The sequence below is a fragment of the Phalacrocorax carbo genome, assembly GCF_963921805.1.
Source record: "Phalacrocorax carbo chromosome 31 unlocalized genomic scaffold, bPhaCar2.1 SUPER_31_unloc_2, whole genome shotgun sequence".
In the NCBI taxonomy this organism is placed as follows: Eukaryota; Metazoa; Chordata; class Aves; order Suliformes; family Phalacrocoracidae; genus Phalacrocorax; species Phalacrocorax carbo.
In genome coordinates this window covers 8,986-27,271 of record NW_026990240.1, presented here as the reverse complement: position 1 = coordinate 27,271, position 18,286 = coordinate 8,986, and the positions used below count along the sequence as shown (strand labels likewise).

At 60.4% G+C, this 18,286-nt stretch overlaps 1 protein-coding gene across 3 annotated transcripts; it reads left to right on the top strand.

The window, feature by feature from the left end:
* The first annotated feature begins 148 nt into the window (after positions 1-148).
* ZC3H4 (zinc finger CCCH-type containing 4) lies at positions 149-17,917 on the top strand. Of its 3 annotated transcripts, XM_064439748.1 has the most exons (15): positions 358-483; positions 5,728-5,989; positions 8,821-9,040; positions 9,564-9,674; positions 9,917-10,139; positions 11,250-11,395; positions 11,496-11,592; positions 11,708-11,853; positions 12,218-12,331; positions 12,521-12,632; positions 13,029-13,138; positions 13,266-13,624; positions 13,833-14,197; positions 14,368-14,619; positions 14,998-17,917. In XM_064439748.1, the coding sequence occupies exons 2-15, from the start codon at positions 5,880-5,882 to the stop codon at positions 16,452-16,454; spliced, it is 3,822 nt and encodes a 1,273-aa protein (XP_064295818.1). In that variant the 5' UTR covers positions 358-483; positions 5,728-5,879; the 3' UTR covers positions 16,455-17,917. The 3 variants fall into 3 exon arrangements, with proteins under 3 accessions (XP_064295816.1, XP_064295815.1, XP_064295818.1); XM_064439746.1 differs by lacking the exon at positions 5,728-5,989 and having other exon boundaries at positions 149-483; positions 14,371-14,619; XM_064439745.1 differs by lacking the exon at positions 5,728-5,989 and having other exon boundaries at positions 151-483.
* The last annotated feature ends 369 nt before the right edge of the window (positions 17,918-18,286 follow it).

Sequence of the window (18,286 nt, the reverse complement as noted above, 5' to 3'; positions counted from 1 at the left end):
GTTCCCGCCATCGCCCGTTCAACCTTCGGCAATTTCCGGCGCCGTTCGCTGAGGAACGGCAAGGGGGAGCGCTCGGGTTTTTCCGCCACCTCTCGGCTCTTCCCGTCAGCGCTCGGCCCTTTCCGTCCCCCGTGCGGGGCGCTGCCTCGGCGCGGCTGCGTGCCGGCGGGCGCCATTTTGTGTGCCTGCCCGTGGAGAGCGGGGCGGGCGGGCGGATAAGCCGGGCCGGGCCGTCCCGAACCGACCCACCGCGCTGTAACAGTGACTGTCCCCCCCCCACCCCCTCCCCCTTTATTCGCCCCCCAACGCCCACCCCTTGCCCATGGCCGTGGAGAGTCCGAGTGTCCCCCCCGCCGCCGCCGCTTCCCCCCCCAGCCCGCACTCCACTCCCCCTTCTCCGTCCTGCCACCACCACGACAGCGGCAGCTGCAGCCTCCCCCGGCCGCCGCCGCCGCTCCAACACCACCACGGCCCGGACGAAAGGTCCAGTAACCGCCTCTCCCGAGAGCCTCTCTGTCTGTCTGTGTCTGTCTGTCCGGCTCGCCGGACCAGGTTTGGGGGGGGGGTGGGGGACGCGGGGCGACCGGTGGGGGGGGGGGGCGAGGGGGGGAGGGGGGAGGCGGACAGGGCCTAAGTTGAGCGGGGCAGCCAAGGCGCAGGCCTAAGGCGGGCGGGGGGGGGGTGGTGGTGTTAGGCCCGGCTTTGGGGGGGGGGGGTAGCGGGGCCCTGAGGGGGGGGTGCTGCGAGGAGGAGGAGGAGGAGGAAGCGGGGCTAGAGGCAGGGACAGCGGGGGATATTTGGGGAGGGGGGGGTAGAGCAGGAGGCCCAGGGAGGAGGAGGAGGAGGAGGAGGAGGAGGGGGCCGCGGCCTGGGTAAAGCCGGGCCTGGAGGGCAGCGCAGGGCCTGGGGTACTATGGAGGGGGGGGTTTGGGGGGAATTAGACGTGGTTGTGAGAGGAGTGAGGGTCTGGAGGAGGCCAGGGAGAGGGGTGGGGGGCTCCTAGCTGCTTTGGGGGGCTCCTAGCTCCTGGGGGGGCTCCTAGCTCCTTGGTGGGGTTCCTAGCTGCTTTGGGGGGCTCCTAGCTGCTTTTTTTTCCCCCCCCCTGAAAAAGGGGTGGGGGGGGTCCTTAATGAGGTCTTTAATGACGTTATTTCTCCTGGGCAGCGCTGGCCTCATTAACGTCCCCTTTGTCTTCCTGCCGCTTCTTAAAAAAACCACCAAAACCCATATATTTCTTGGCTCAAACAGGGAGTGCAGGCGAGGGCAGGAAGGTAACGAGGGTTCGGGGGTACAGGGGGGGTGTTGGGGTGCAAAAGCCTTCATCACCCCCCCTTTTGGTAGAGAAAGGCTCACTTCCAGTGCTCCCAGGTATTAAAAAGTTTAAATATATATATATATATTCCCCCCCCCCACCAGGAACCCCTTCTTTCCTGTGAGATGTATGTAAAGCACCTTCTTCCCCCTCCCCAACATAACTATGGCCGTTTCCTTGATTAGCACTTTTTTTTTCGTAGTTGAAACCAGATAGGCAGAAAGTATCAGCAAAAATAAACAGCTTAAGCATGTATTTCTGTTAAAAAAAAAAAAAGAGGAAAGAGGGAGGTTTGCTGCCTCCCCGCTCCCCTGGAGGGCAGGTGTGCAGTGCAGGGAGCTGCTTGTATGCATTAGCACGACTTTGTCTCTGAGGAGGTTTGTTTTCCATGTGATGCGGGGTTGGGTTGGTAAGTAAGCTCTTTTATTGAATAATTAAATGATACCTTTTCCTGCCTTCCCCCTCTCCTTTCCCCTCCCTCCCCGCCACCAAATAAGCCCTGAGATCGGCTGCGGGGTCGGTCGCGTGTAAGCAGTGAGTTGATAACCGTGTGTGTCCAAACCAAGCAGAATTCCTCCCCGCTTTGTAATGACCGATAGAGTTGCGCGCCCCGCCGATGTGTTTAAAAGACAAAAAAAAAAAGAGCAAAAGACAAAAAAAAAAAGTCACAAAAGCACACAGTTTACTCCCAAATATGCCTGTTGTGACGTTTCCAGGTGAAATGCCTCGGTAAAACTCAGACCACTCTGCCCCTTGATGCCATCTAGATGTTAGGATGTGGCTCCGTCGCTTTGCGAACTCCATCCTCATTCCATTACGTTGAGCGTAAAGCGGAAAAAAAAAAAGAAAAACCATGTTAAAAAGTTTTGTTAAACAACTCCGAAATGTGTCAAAAAGAGGAAAAAAAAAAAAGGTGGCAAAAAAAGCACCGTCTCCCAAACGTCATCACACATTTTCCCCCCTTCCCCGTGTACGGCCTCGCGTCGGATAATTAGAAATGGAAGTAGCGACGTACAGTGCAAGCACCCGGTTTGTACCAGATCTCGTTTGCGCCCCCGATTTGGGGTGGTTTACCCCCCACCCTTTTTTCCCCCCCCCCTTTCTCTTCCTTTTGTCGATCAGGTGCGTGGCGAAAAAGCTCCGGTGTCTTCCTCACGCTCCCACACGGTTCAGGGTCGAAGAGCACCACGCACAGTGTCGGGTGTCGCTCCCCCTCCCCGTCCGATTTAATTGAACGGCTTGGGTTAGTTTTTCCTGGAGCCCAAAACCACACACTTTCCCCCCCCCCTCCTTTTATCATCCAGTTTACGAGTCTCAGGTGAAAAACCAAAAGCCGACCCAGTTCCCTCTAAGCACATCGATACAGTCGTGTGAAACGGCGGCGATTTGCTTCCCTCTTGTCTTTAGTCCCTAAAAAGAAAGAAAAAGGGTGTATAAATCTGCTTAAACGGTCAAATAACGCAAGCGCTTGTGATAGCAAGTTCTTTTCGGGGTATCGTCGCGTTCCGGAAAGGGCTTTTCACAACAAGCAGGGTCCGGTGGTGTCTTTTACGCCTTTTTATCGCTGGTTTTAAACGTTCACGGCGGGACCCTCACGGGCCTTGCGCCTTCTGCGGCTCGTCTTCACCGCGGAACCCTAAAGCCGGGGGTTATTTTTTTCCCCCCTTCTTTAGACCAAAACTCCGCCGTCAGAGCTTGAAAACGTTACTGGTCTGACCGAAGTGTTTTTATTCCCGAGTGGGGCCTCGTAGCATAGATCCCCCCCCCCAATATATTCGCTGAGTAACTTTGTTCTGTTATTTTCCTAAATGCACGTTAAGCTTTTTACCTCCACTCTCGATCCCGGCAAAACCCGAGCCGGTTTTTTGACTGTCCGCTGCCGGCGGCGCAAGCCTTTTCCTTCTTCATCCGTACCTCGAGGAGTCGGAAAGGGCCGATGTCATGGGAAAGAGAGAGAATAAGGTGCCGGCAAACGTGAGGTTCGTTTTTCTCCCTTTCGAGGGACGGAAGAAGCAGGAGTTGTTGGAACATCGGGAGTTTTCGGGGTTGTGCTGCCGAGGTTTCAGTTGTTGTTGACCGGTTCCGTAAAGCGAGTGGGGTTTTTTGGCATCCCCCTCTCTGCGGTGAAATATTAGCAGTAAGAGTCAAACCTCTTGTTTGGGGCTTTTCCCTTTGCCTTGCGTCCCCTGACCCGTTTTTAATCGGGTTTAACCCCCTCCTAGTGCTCGCCATTTCCGAGCCATGACCTTTTTTAACCGTCTAACGCGGCCAGTAGCTCCCTGGAAAACCGGAGCGACTCCCGATACCGAAGCCGAGCACCCGCCGGGAGTGTTTTTTTTTTCTTCCCCCACAAGGACAAGGTTTTTCTGTTGGTTTTTTTTTTTTCTCAGGGCGTAATTGTTCGGCTCCTTGGGTCGAGTGAGGCTTTGTTGTGCCGGCTTAAAGGAAAGGCTAAAGCAAATCCTAGACCCCAGCGGCTTTATTTTTTTTCCCAGGGCCTGGGACGCGTCCCGTTGCTGTGGCGGCGCTCGGCGTTAGGATTTCACTGAAGGGAAGGAGCTAACCTGGGAGCAGAGAGGACGGTCAGAATTAGCGGCCGAGTCGAGAAATCCTCCGAGTTGCGACCAAATCGCCCTCGAAAGTTTCCCTTAGCGTAAACGTCGCTTAAAAACGCGCGTTTTGGGGTTCGTCAGGAGGAGGGTTTGCCCCGATTACGGCCAGGCGTGGGCGAAAGGGGCCTCTCCCCAAGCCTAGAAATCGATCCGACATCCCTGGGCCCGTAACGACAAAAAAACGCCAAACCCCACCGATAACAGAAGATACCAAAAACTGATAAATTTTAATGACTTCTGCCCCGGTCCGCGCGGTTGGAAGGAGGCGGCGCGGCCCCGCTGCCTTCAAAGCGCCGCGGCTTTTATTTCTTGATTGATGCCTTTCCCCTTGGTTTCCACTCGGAATCAAACGGGCGGCGGCGGCGGCCCGGAGGAGAGCGGGGTTTCTTTGGGCTTATTCTGGGATAATCCGGGTTTTGGTGAGAGAGCGGGAGCGGCTGGCTGCGGCGCGGCGCAGGTGTGACGCTGGGGTGGGATACGTTTCCCCCGAGCGAGTTGTCGGCGAGGCAGCAGATTTCTGTTAAACGCCTGACGAATGACCTTTAAGCTGGACGCGGCCCTCACTTTGCAAAGCCCGGCCTTGCGCTTTCGCTAGAAACCCTTAAAACGCAGAGAACGAGAGGAGAAAAAAAACACGTGACGGTCCTAAAAAGAGCCCAATTCGGCTTAAAGCTCCGCGCTGTCGCTGCGGAGGGGTCTGGCTTTAACTCCTGCTCTGAAATGGGTTGTGGAGCAAAACCCGCCCTCCCCCCTTGAGCTCGGCCGGTTGGTTTATAGTTAATTGTCGTTTTTCACTCGGTTTTATTGAGTTTACGATGTTAATTTGCCACCTGCTAATCCCCCCCCCGCCCCCCGCCGCACGGAGTACGCCTTCAAATCCATCCGATCGTTAAAACCCGACTTTAAAACCAGCTCCTGGCGGCTCAGCTCGAGGCAGGTGGTGTTGATCGCAACGCTGCGCACGTGCCGGCGCAGCTTAAATCCCCGTCACGCGTTTTCCTTCGAGTCACGTCAGACGAGAAGCGAACCTTCGCTAATCGTGAGACTAAACCATCGCCCCCAGAGCGGTTGCGCTTTAGTTTCAACCCCTTCCCCTCTGCGTCGCTCGGGGAGAGACCAAGCGTTTCCACCTCCCCCCTCGCCGTGCTCGGCGTTCCCCCAAGTTAAACCCAGTTCTACCTTTAGACGCGATCCCCCTCCCCGCTCCCGGCGTGGCCGGATCCCGGGCGGCCGATTTCACGGTCAGCTGCGCCTCTTGTGCAAAGCCGCGGAGAGGAAGGTTTCCTCCGGCAGGTCGGCGCTTAAATTGGGTTTTTTTAAAGAGTTTTATTGTACAGAAGCTGCTCCGAGGTGCGCGGCCGCCGCACCTACGGATACAGAGCCGGTGAGAGCGCGCAAAGCGCTTTTTTGTCCCTTAAAACCAGTAAGAACCAGTTGGTTTTGGGGGAGGATGGGAGCCGAGAGGCTCGTTTTCACCGGGTTTTCTTCCAGGTGCATCGAGCGAGGAGCAATAACGTCTTTACCCGGGCGAGGAGGGTGTGACGCCGAGCAAATCCGCCGTCTAGGCCGCTCGTTCCCACAGTTACCGGAGCCTCAGCGACGTCATTCCCTTTAAGACGATGCTTTAATTCTTGCCTTGCTCCTCAGCGGCCGAAAGAGCCCAAAACCACCCGGGTCCATTCCCTCACGCCGCCGCCGCCCCCGCTTTTGGTCCCCCGTCGCGACGCGCTCTCGGCAGGGCGGGACGACGATGGGAAAAGGCTTTTTTTGTTCTTTTTTTTTTCTTGTTTTTATTTTCTCCAGGCGGCGTCGCCACTGTGTGACGTCACTGCCGTGGCGCTGACGTCACAAAACGCCTCGCGGCACCCGCCGTGGCTCCTTCCCGTGAGGATGCGCGCTGCGCCGGCGACCGTCCCCTGTAGATCAGGCGGGCAGGAGCGATAGGAAAGCCCGGGATGAGCGAGGATTCAGGGAAGAATTTTCCCCCAATCGGTGTTTGCTGCGAAAACGATAGTTTCTTAACAGACATGGCTTCTCCGCCGCGTACCCGCAGCGACTCTCCACGGTGAGCCGGCCCCCGAAAACGCACCACGTTGCTTTAATTCCTTTTAATTTCGGCCTTTTTTTCCCCCCGCCCCCCTCCCCATCCAGCCGGAGAAGCCGCTCGGTTGCTTTCCGGACGCCCTCGCCCCTTGCCGTATGCCGAGCGTCTCCGTTCCGTCGTGTTTATCTTAAAACGGCGCGAGGCTTCGCTCGTGCTCGCCTGAAACTCCCCGGGGCGCTGCTAAATAAGCCCCACGGACCCTCGGGGGAGCTCGGGGGGTCCTTTCTGTCCCAAATCTCCCCAAATCCAGCAGTTAAAAAGGGGCGGGAGGCGATATCGCCCGTCTCGAGGTGTAGTTTGGTATCGAAGCATCTGCGTGAACCCGATTTCTCCGGCTTCCCTCCTTCGGGAGGCGCGGGGGGGTGGAATAGTTGCTATTCCGCTGCGAAACAGCTCGGCTCCGTCCCGGCCCTCGGCGTTTTTCAAAGAACCCGGCCGCAAAAATTCGGATTCTTGTTTCTCGGGAGCCTCTGCGCTCTTCGTGCCCGTCGCCGCGGCCGGTTCCCTGGCGCGGTTGTCGCTCGGGCGGCGGCTCCGGAGCCGTAGATTTCCTCTAAACCGTGAGATCGGAGCGGAGCAACTCGAGGCGGGGTGAAAAGGGCTGCGTTACCCAAAAGGAAGGGTAATTACCCCTCCCCCGGGCACGGCGGGGAGCGATCGCCACCCCCAGCCGGCTTCGGGGCGAGGGGGAACGACGCCGATTTCAACAAAACCTGGGGGGGGGAGGGGTTTGGGGGGCCAAAACGGATGGTTTGAGGGCGTTTTTCGGGCAGCACCTCCTCGTTCCTACCAGCCTGGGCCGAGCCGTGGCGGTGTTTCGCTCGGCACCCAGCGACCCAGTGGCATTCCCAGTTAGAAATCCATTTATCGATGAGCCTGTCCCTCTAGGGAAAGGAGAGAGGCTTTGCCAGGTCTTTTAGTCCAGCATTTAAATACCCGGGTATTTAAATTCCCTTCCATAAGCTTGTTTTCCTTCTGGTTTTGCCTCTGCTCGGCTCCGCGCGGAGCCTGAGCCTCAGCTCTCGCCCCGAGACCCATCAGGCCCGGCACAAGCGCCTAAAAGACGCCGTCGGGACTCGTTCCCGCGGACGACCCCGCAATTAATCGTCAGCCTTAAGAGGCTCCCGAGTCATCCCGAAGCGAGCGTGATTTTTTGGTGCTCCTCTGTTGCGAAGGGAAACGAGAGGGGAGCTCTGCGTCGGGGTCGGAGCGGGCGCTGGCTCCCCGCGACGCCGAAACCTCCCCGCGACGCTTCCGGGGGGTTCTTAACGCTGGGTTTTGTAGCTCTTTTAATGCGTTTGGGGGAAATAATTGAATTTTTCTTGATTTTCTGGGGTGTTTTTTTCAATGTAAAACGAGGCTATGGCCAGCCCCGCCCGTTCACGCGGCAGAGCCTTTTCCGCACGCGGCTCCCAAACCCCGGTGTAGCTTCCCCGCCTCCCTGAGAGCGGCGGCGGCTCCTTCTTCCCATCGTCGCGCTGAAGAAACGACTTTATAGGGGCTGAAAGAGCCCATTTTCCCACGGTCCCCCCCCCAAAAAACCCCCAACCGGAGGGGTACGTCTGGAAGACCAGCCAAAATAGTGACCGAGCGGGACGTATATCAACTTGTTTTTAATTACAGCGTAACTCGAGTGAGAAGGGAGGAGGAGACCCTGTTCTCCCTCCAAATCACGCCGCGGGAGGGAAGCAAAACGCCAGGGAGCCGCTTGGGCTCGTGCCGCGTCGCGCGTTTAATCCCTCAACGAGGTCGCGAAGGGCTCCCCGTAACCCGTATCCGAGGCGTTTTGGATCGAATTTAGTTGAGCGGGGCTCGGGGAACCCTCGGGTTTTGCGACACCACCTCGGCCCGGCGCAGGCGGGAGCGCGGGACGACGGGGCGCGCCTCGCTAGGTTCGGCAAACCCGGGCGGTGTTTACGTACTCTTGTCTCTGCGCCCCTCGGGTCACGCAGGGCCTTGAGGGGCCGGAGCGTGTCCAGAGACGGGCAGCGGGGCTGGGCAGGGTCTGGAGCACAAGTGTGCTGGGGGGCGGCTGAGGGGGCTGGGGGGGTTTAGCCTGGAGAAGGGGGGGCTGAGGGGAGCCCTTCTCGCTCTCTGCAGCCCCCTGAGAGGGGCTGGAGTGAGGGGGGGTCGGTCTCTGCTCCCAAGGAACGAGCGACTGGAGAGGAAACGGCCTCCGGTTGCGTTGGGGAGGTTCAGGTTGGCTGTTGGGGACTATTTCTTCACCAAAAGGGCTGTCAAGCACTGGCAGAGGCTGCCCAGGGAGGCCGGGGAGTCGCCACCCCTGGAGGTATCTAAAAGAAGGGCAGACGCGGTGCTTGAGGCTGTGGTTCGGTGGTGGCCGTGGCAGCGATAGGCCGGCGGTCGGACCCGATGGCCTTAAGGGTCTTCTCCCGCCCTAACCGTCCCGTGGTTCCGTGGTTCCGTGGTTCTAGAGGAGCGAAGGTTTTACCGAAACCCCGATTTCTAGCTCTCAGAGCTAGAACCTTGACCCAACCTTGAACTCCAGCGCCCGTTTCCCTTCGCCGAGCCCTGGGGCGCTCCCGGAGGTCGGGCGCCGTGACGTCGCGGTGCGCCGGCCGCCGGGCGCTTCCGCGCCGCGGTTAACCCCGGGCTGGGCGGGAGCTCGAGCAGGTTCGGGGGGCAGGGGCGAGCAGAGTCGGTGTTTGGGGTCCCGTATTTAAAACCGCCGTCGTTAGGAGCTCGGGAGCCGCGCGCCCGGCCGGGGAGCGGCGTAAGCAGGTTTTATTATTCTATTTTTTGAGTGATGGGAATGAAACGTCGCTTTACAGGGAGGATGGAGAGCTGGAAGAAGGGGAGCTGGAGGACGACGGAGGGGAGGAGGCGCAGGATCCCTCCGAATCTCAGGAGAGGGGCCGGAAGGAGAAAGGGGAGAAGCATCACAGCGATTCGGATGACGAGAAGGCCCATCGACGGATGAAGCGCAAGCGTCGGAAAGAGAGAGAGAAGGAGAAGAGGAGATCCAAGAAGAAAAGGAAATCCAAACACAAGGTGAGCTGCCTTTGCCTCCCGGGGCGCCGGCTCCGGCCTGCCTTCCTCCGGCAGCAGGCGTCTCCGGAGAATTCCTCCTCTAACGTTCTTCTGGGGGGGAGGTTTGAGGCTCTTCCCCTAACGCCAGCTGCGAGGTGGGATTTCACGGGGTTCAGCCTCTTAACGCCTCGTCCTCCGCGGGCTCGCGAGCGAGAAAACGTCGCCGTTTTTTTTTTTTCCAAGATCAGGAATGATTTTGGTAATTTTGAGCTCAGGACGTACTTCGGAGCCCGGTGTTTTCCTCAAAGGGCTGCCGTATTGGCAAAATCGTTGCTTAAACTCCGAGGCGTATCCTCTTTGTCCCTGTTAGACGACCCGCTGACAGGCTTCTGGCGTGTAAATCGCGTGAAGGTTTCGTTAAAAACCTGAGTTTCCTCCACAAAAACAAAAGGCCGAGGGAGGCTCGGCCGGAGGGAAAGGCCGGAGGCGCCCGCCGGGTGATAAAAGTAACGCCGTAAAAAGACGACGCCTCTTCTCCCCGCAGCGCCACGCTTCTTCCAGCGATGACTTCTCCGATTACAGCGAGGACTCCGACTTCAGCCCCGCCGAGAAGGGGCACAGAAAGTACAGGGAATACAGCCCCCCCTACTCCTCCGTAAGTACCGGGCGGCGAAGGGGGAGCTGCTCCCCCCGCTTCCGAGCCGCTGCCGGGTTCGAGCTCCGTCCTCGGGCCGCGCGCTTTGGCTCTGCTCCTTTAGCCTCTCTTAATTTTCCCCCAGCTGTTATTCCGGTGGGGTTTTAAATATGGTTTTTCATTTTATTTATTTATTTTTTTAATTAAATTAGGCTTGATAACGTCCCTTTCCTTCCTTGCTAACCTCTCTGCCCTTCCCAAAGTCCCACCAGCAGTACCCGTCCTCTCACGGCGCTCCCATGCAGAAGAAGAGCTACTCCAAACTGGAGAGCAAGAGTTACGGCATGTACGAGGACTACGAGAACGAGGAGTACGGCCAGTACGAGGGGGAAGAGGACGAAGACCTGGGGAAGGAGGATTACGATGACTTTGCGAAAGAGCTGAATCAGTACCGGCGAGCGAAGGAGGGCTCTCACCGGGGCCGAGGTACGCCCAAACGGTCCTTATTTTCCCTCTCTGGCTCACGTTTAGCTCATTTCGCGCCTCTGCGGCCCCAAAACCGGCCGAATAATACCCGGCGCACGCAGGAAGCTCGCTGAAGGCGAGCGGCCCGGCCGCCGCGGCCTAAACCCCCTCGCCACCGTCACCACCGTGGGATGCTCCGGCGGGTGCGGGGGGATGCTGCTGCCGAGCCCCTCTCCGTCACTGCGAGGACGCGGGGGACAGGAGAGGCGCCCGAGGGCTGGGGGGCAGCCAGCGTCACTTCAAAAGGGGCGAGGAGGAGGACCTGGGGAGCTCCAGGCCAGGCAGCCTCACCTGGGGGTGCTGGGGGGGGCAGCGGGGTGACCCGGCACCGGGCCCCGGGGGCCGAGAAGGGCGATATCCGGGGGGGCGTCAGGAGGAGGGGGGGCACCCTCCCGCTCCGCTCGGCCCCGCTGAGGCCACGCCCGGGGGGGCCGCGGCCAGTTTGGGCCCCCCCGGTTCAAGAAATTCCACCTCAAGGTGAGGAAGCCCTTCCCTGGGCGGGTGCCGGAGGGGCGGCACAGGGTGCCCAGAGAGGGTGGGGGTCCCTCCCCTGGGGCCATTCACAGCCCGCCTGGCCCCGCGCCCCCCGCTCTGGGTGTCCCCGCTCCAGCGGGGGGAGCTCCGGGGGTCCCTCCCAACCCCCTCCCCACGCTGGGATTCCGTGAAATGAACGTTCTCGCCAGCGTAGGTCATTTCAGAAGGACGCAAGTGGCCAAAAAGGGATAAAATAAAGCAAAACCTTTATTAGAAAGGGAAGCGAAGTCGACCGGTGGCGTGGCGAGCCTGGTGTCACCGCGCCCGGCGCACGCAGCTTTGCGTTACCGGCCCGACGCCGTCGCACGGAATTGGGGTTTTGATAAGGAAAAAGGTTAAAAATTCAGCTCCTTAAAACCCTGTTTTGTGGCGTATTAAAAACCGATTTGCTTAAAAACCGGTTTTTAGGGCGCTGGTAACCCCGAAGCGACAGGTTATGCTTTGTTTTCCCTCGCCGGGAGGGTCGTTGTGCTGCTTTGAACGTCCCCGAGGGGCGAAAGGCAGCTCGGAGGCGACCCCGCCGCTTCGTTCCGCCAGGTGGCCGGGGCCGGGGCCGAGGGTACCGCGGGCGCGGCGGCAGAGGCGGCATGAGAGGAGGCCGAGGCATGGGCCGGGGGAACCGCGGCCGAGGCCGAGGCGACCACCCCGAGGAAGAGGAGGAGATGTACGACGAAGAGATGGATGTAAGCGGCGGGCGGCAGAGCCGCGGGCGGTTTCTTTGGGACCGCGTTCCGAGTTGGGGTGGGGGGTGGGAGAGGCGCGTCATCCCTCTCGTTTCCGCAGTACTGCGACAACGAGGAGCCCGTCGGCGACGACGACTACGACGACTACTCCAAGGAGCTGAGCCAGTACCGCAGGAGCAAGGAGAGCCGCGGCCGGGGTGAGCGGGGCGGGCGGGCGGGCTGCGGCGGGCCCTGCCTTCTCCTCCCGCCCGCCGGTTACGGGAGGAGCGAAGCGAGAGACGAGGCGGGGGGGGATTGGGGGTCCCGTTTCAGGTTTAAATCGAGGACGGGGTCGCGGCCCCAGAGGACGAGGAAATAAAGGAATGGGCAGGGGCCGAGGCAGAGGCGGGAGCAGGAGCGGAATGGGGAAAGGCGGGGGAATGAATGAAGACGACGATTACTACGACGACGACATGGGAGTGAGTAGCTCTTCGCTCGCTGGCGGCTCGCTGAGTCCGGATGCCCCCCTAAACCCCCCTCCGTAAACCCCATCAGGCCTCAAAAAAGCCTTCGCAGGAGGGAAAAGCCCGAACCCATCTTCCCCAGCCCCCCCCCCCTCAAAAATCCTCCCGTCTCCAGAGGGGGGTGGATGTTTTTCCTTCCCGGCCGTGCTCCGGAGCCCGCAAGGCTCAGCGCCCTCGTCTTCCCCCCCGCCCTTCCCTTTGTTCACCCCAAACCTCCCGTGTCGTTCCCGCTCGGAGCCGGTCGCGTAGGAAGCTTTAACTCCTCCCGTGCGACCCGTCGCTTGCGCCTCTCACCTTTTCTTGGCCGTGTTGCCGACAGGACGGAGGGGGCGGTGGGAATTACCGGCGGAACGACCACGACAAGCCCCACCAGCAGTCGGATAAGAAAGGGAAAGTGATCTGCAAATACTTTGTGGAAGGCAGATGTACCTGGGTAAGGGAATAACCCAACGAATGTATCCGTGGCTCCCCTCGTACGCGCTCGGAGCCACCGGGACCAGGTTTTACCCGATTTCGGGGAGGGATTCGCGCCCTGCGAGCGTCTCCCTGCCCGGCCTCGGCCCGCTCCGGGCCGCTGCGACAGGCGTTGGCGTTAACGCCCCGGCGCCGTGTTTCTGAACAGGGCGACCACTGCAATTTCAGTCACGACATCGAGCTACCAAAGAAACGGGAACTGTGCAAGTTCTACATCACCGGCTACTGCGCCAGGGCTGAAAACTGCCCTTACATGCACGATATCCTTTCGGTTTTCACCCATTTCCTTAAGCCGGCCTTAAATCGGTCTCATTTACCCCGCGGAGATGCGCGTGGGGGGACGAAAGGGGGGGTGGGAAGCCTGTTCCTGGGTTACACACCCGCCGCTGACGGGCTGGGCGACGGCGGCCGCCGACAGCCCTCCCGGTTCCTTCTTTTTTTGTTTTTTAGCCTTCCCCTCACCTTTTCTTGAGAAAAAAAAAATGAGGTTTGTGGCCCTGGCGCTGAGAGAACGCGGCAGAAAGGAGCTGCCGGCGACGGTGGTTCGGCGTCGGCGAGAACCCGACGCGCCGAGCGCCGCGTTTCGAAGCGAAAAGCCTCGGCGGCCGTGGGATTTCGCTCCCCGGTGGGGTTTATTTTCCTTAATTAACGCTTACGGGACTTCCCCTGCAAGCTGTTCCACACCACGGGCAACTGCATCAACGGGGACGACTGCATGTTCTCCCACGACCCGCTCACAGAGGAGACGCGAGAGCTCCTCGACAAGGTACGGAGGGCGGGGGGCGAAGGCAGGGTCGCCCTCCTGTTTTCCACCCGTGGATCCCGCGGGTGGGAAGGAAGGGCTTTTCCTGGCGGCTCGGCGGATCTGTCCTTACCTCCCTTCGTCGTCTCAGATGCTGGCGGACGACGCGGAAGCCGGGGCGGAGGATGAGAAAGAAGTCGAAGAGCTAAAAAAACAGGGCATCAACCCTCTTCCCAAACCGCCCCCAGGGGTGGGCTTGTTACCCACCCCCCCTCGCCCTCCCGGGCCGCCGGCTCCGACGTCTCCCAACGGGAGGCTGATGCCCGGCGGCCCTCCTCCGCCGCCGCCGCCGCCGCTCCCTCCGCCGGGGCCGCAGATGCCTCCCCCGCTGCACGAACCCCTCTCGCCGCAGCAGCTCCAGCAACAGCAGGACATGTACAAGAAGATCCCGTCGCTCTTCGAGATCGTCGTGCGACCGACGGGGCAGCTGGCCGAGAAGCTGGGCGTGAGGTGGGGTGTCTCCGCGCAGCGGGGAGAGAGGGGCGCGGGGGGCGGCGGCTTCGCGCCGAAACGCCTGGAAAAGGGGTTTCTCCCCATTTTTGGGCCCGGCGCTGGTGCTGGCTGCTCGGAGAGCCCCGGCGCTCTCCCTCCCGCCGCCGAAAACGCGCCTGAAAGTGCCTTTTCTTTCTTTCCCCCCTCCCCCGTCTCCCTTTTTCAGGCACCCAGGTCCGCCTCCCCCCAGGTTCCCCGGGCCCGGAGGACCCCCAGGACCAATGCCCGGACCCATGCACCCCGACATGCACCCGGACATGCACCCCGACATGCACCCGGACATGCACCCGGACATGCACCCCGACATGCACCCCGACATGCACCCGGACATGCACCCGGACATGCCGATGGGGCCGGGAATGAATCCGGGCCCTCCCATGGGTCCCGGACCCCCCATGATGCCCTACGGACCGGATGATTCCCCCCATTCCGGCATGATGCCGCCCGTCCCGTCGGCTCCCGGTTTCTACGATAATTTTTACCAGCAGCAGGAAGGTTTGGAGATGGATCACGGCATGATGGGAGACCCGGGTAGGTCCCGCGGATCCGCCGGCGCCCCTCGGCCGCAAGCGCCGCCGCGGGGACGGGTTGTTCCCGGGGTGCCCCGGCCCAGCCCCGGGCGTTCAACCAACCCCACGGGTTTATTTTTCACCACTTTTGAGTTTTTTTCTCTATAACGCATGACGGTTTTTCCTCCCCAGAAGACTACGGCGGTTACGAGGAGATGGAAGGACCTCCGGGGGAGCACCTCTTCCCCGACCCGTCCTTGGATCACGATGCTCTGTGCGAAGGGGGCGCGCCCGGCTTGGCGAAAGCGCCGGGCGCCGTCCCCGACTTCATGCCGTCGGCGCAACGAGCCCTTTACCTGAGAATCCAGCAGAAGCAGCAAGAGGAAGAGGAGAGAGCGCGAAGGCTCGCCGAGAGCAGCAAGCAGGACCGCGAAAACGAGGAAGGCAAGCGGCGAAACGCGACCTTCTCCGGTCAAAGCCCCCCGCATGCGGGGGAAGGGGGGAGGGGGGCGGTTTCTCCCCGCCCAAAGGTGCCGTCGGGGAGACTTGGGGGTGTCGGGGTGGGGGTTGTTCGGGGCCGAGGGGTGCTGAGCGCCTCGAGGGGAGCGAGAGTGCGCGTTGCTGCAGGCGGGAGGAAGAGGAAGGGCGAGGGGCTTCGGGCTCCCCGCCGATTCGCAGCGCGAAGGCGAGGCCGGGGAGGCCGAGGCCCTCGGGCGGGGGCGGCTGGGAATGGGAGTTTGGGGGGTCGGCGACGCGTTCTGGGGCCCTCGCCCGTCCTTTGGCCGCCTTTTACCAGCTGCTGCCTCCTCCTCTCCCTCCCAGGCGACACCGGTAACTGGTATTCCAGCGACGAAGACGACGGCGGAAGCAGCGTCACCTCCATATTGAAGACCCTGAGGCAACAAAGCTCCGGCAGAGCCCACGGCCAACCCTCCCACGGAGAAATGGGGCCTCCCTCCGGCGTGAGCGACCCTCGCCTGCAAAAAGCTCCGGCGGGGGGCAGCGCTCGGCCTGCCGACCCGCGGCTACGCGACCCCCGGCTCTCCCGAGCCGCCGACCTCTCCGTCCCGGCCCTCCCCGGCGACTCGGGGCCCACCGACCCCCGGCTCGCGCGGCACGTTCCCGCCTCCGCCCCCAAACCAGAAGCTCCTCATTCCGGCGGCCAGAAAGCGGCCCCGCTCCCCGACGAGGAGGAAGGCGAAAGGGTTTTACGGGATAAACCGGTCAACGTCCCCCTGGATCCTCTCCCGGGCCATTCCCTGCGGGATCCCCGCTCGCAGCTGCAGCAGTTCAGCCACATCAAGAAAGACGTCGTCCTCCACAAACCCAACTTCGCCCGGATGATCCTGTGGAGCCCGGAGGATCTGATCCCGCTCCCGCTCCCAAAGCAGGAGTTTATCCCCGTCCCGGCGGCCCTTCAATCCATGCCCGCCCTCGATCCGCGGCTCAGCAGGGCCCAGGCGGGTCTTTCGGATCCCCGGCAGAGGGGGGGAAGCGCGCCGGGGGACGCCGGCTCCTCGCCGGGCGCCGGCCTCCCCGATTTCGAGCTCCTCTCGAGGATATTAAAGACGGTGAACGCCGCCGGCGGCCCGGCGGCCGGCCCGAGCGACAAGCCCAGCGACCCCCGGGTGCGAAAAGCCCCCGCCGACCCCAGGTTACAAAAATCCGCCGAAACGGGGCTTTCCCGCGTCCCTAAAGCCACCGATCCGGCGTCGGGCGGCGAGGCCGCCCCGGCCATCGCTCCCTACGACCCCCGGCTGCTGACGGCCGGCGGCGGGAGCAAAGGCGGCGGGCAGAGCAGCGTGTTGAGCGCCATCAGCCTCTACGATCCCAGGACTCCGGGCTCGGGCGGCAAAGCTTCCGAGCCGCCGACCGAGAGCGCCTCGTCCTCCAAACCCTCGGATTGCGCCAAAACCGCCGGCAAAACCAAGGAGCCCCTCTTCGTCCGGCGCTCGGCTTTGGATCAACCCGAACCGGAGAAGGCGAGCGCCGAATCCGCTACGGACAGGTACAACAGCTACAACCGGCCTCGCGCCAAAGCGGCGGCCGCCGGCGCCGCCGGCGCCCCCTCCCCCGGCCCGGAAACGTCCCCCCAGCCCGGGTTGCACAACCTGCCCGTCCCTCCCGTGTACGGGATGGTCAAACCCAGCGGCAAAGCGGGGCCGGGGAGCCCCTTCGCGGGGGCCAGCCCGGCGCGGGACGGCGAGCCGCAGGACGCCGCCTCCCTCAAGGACGTCTTCAAGGGCTTCGATCCGACGGCCTCCCCCTTCTGCCAGTAGTTTTTCCCCTAAAAAACGCAGGAAAAAACACCAAAAAAAAAAAGCGAACCCCGGCAGTAATTGGATTTATTTTTTTCGGGGCGGGGGGGTGGGTTTTTTTGGGGGGGTTTCCTTTCATTTTAATTCCATTAGCGCTCGCTTTCCGTGTATATAAACCCCGATTTCTGCTGTAACTCCAGAGAATTCCCCAAACCGCCTTTTAAAAGAAGAATCAAACCCTCCCGTCGCGATAACAACCACCCTTTTCTTGCCTTTTAGCCCTTTTTCCCCCCCCCAAAAAAAAAATCCGCCCCCCATGAGAATAACCCACGACGGGGGGTTAAACCCCGCCCCCAATCCTTAAATCACCACGTTTCAAACCTCATTTTTCCCTGGGAAAAAAATATTTTCCCAGGAAAAAATTACCGCGATTCTGAATTTCTTGCTTTAAAACACCCGCGGGGGGGGTGGGGGGGGGGGGGAAGGGGGTGTGTGTCATTTTTACGCGGGAATTAATGAGAAAAACATCCCCAAATTGAACGAAAAATCAGAATATTCCGGGTTTTTGTCGTCGTGGCGCTAAAATTCCGCGGGGGCGAAGGGGGGTAACGGTGGGAAAACCCCACACACACCCCCCCCGCGACCCCCCCCGACCCCGACCCCGACGTGAAATCGGCGTGGGGATGGGGGAGGGGCCGCTTCTGGTTTCTTTTCATTTCTTTGGGTCTTTTTTTCTTTAAAAATCGCTAGTTTTGGGGCCGTTTCTCGGTGATTTTCGAGAAACCCGAGGGGCTGCGACTCCCCCGAGAAGGCGCCGGGATATTTCACAACCCCCCCAAAATCTCAGTTTCCCCCCCCAAAAAAAACCCAACCACCGCAACGAAAAAAAATATATTCTTGGAATTAAATTAATCTCAGATTTCGCTCGTGTTTTGCGACCCAAAAAGGGGTTTTTTCCCCCCAAAAAAGAGGCTCGGAGCCTCTCGGCGCCTTCCTTTTTTTTCTCCCATCACAGAAACTCGTCCTTCCCGACGCGGGACGGGATCGAAAATCGGAGGGAAAAATCACCGTCGATTCAAAGGGCGGAGCTAAAAAACACCCCGTTTTTGGGGGAAAAAACCCACATTTCCGTGCAAAAATACCCCCCCCCCCAAATTGCCTTTTTCTTTTGGTCAGCGATAAATCGCTTGTTTTTTTTTTCTATCGCTCCTTCAAATTCACGCCGAGTTTGGCTCAAACCCCCCCCTCCGGCCCCAAAATATTTGTCCCCCGGCGTCTCGAGCGGGGGAAGGGGGTCCCTCGGAACGGGGAGAAAAACGGGACTTTTTGTAAAATGATTTATTATTTTGTTTTATAAGGATTTAACAGAAAAAAAACCTGAAAACACATAAAAAAAAACACCAGCTGTCGAAGCCGGGCGGGGGTTTTTTCCCACCTGCCGGAGGTTTCGGAGAAGCGTCGTTGTAATAAATGTGTAAATAATTGTCTGGGAGACGAGGTCGTTGGCGGAAATCGCTGGATTTTGCACCAAAATTGGTGTCTGGGGGTTGGGGGGTTTTTTTTGCCCCTTTTTCTTGTGGTTTTGGGAGGGGGGTTTTTTTCCTCCCACTTCTGTCGGTTGAGGCTCGATGTGCCGGGTTTGGGGTGTCTGGGGGGGTTTGGGGGGTCGGGGGGTTGGGGGTGAATGGGGGGGCTTTTGGGGTGTCTGGGGGGGTTTGGGGTGTCTGGGGGGGCTTTGGGGGTGTCTGGGGGGGTTTGGGGGTGTCTGGGGGGGTTTTGGGGTGTCTGGGGGGGCTTTTGGGGTGTCTGGGGGGCTTTTGGGGTGTCTGGGGGGGTTTGGGGGTGTCTGGGGG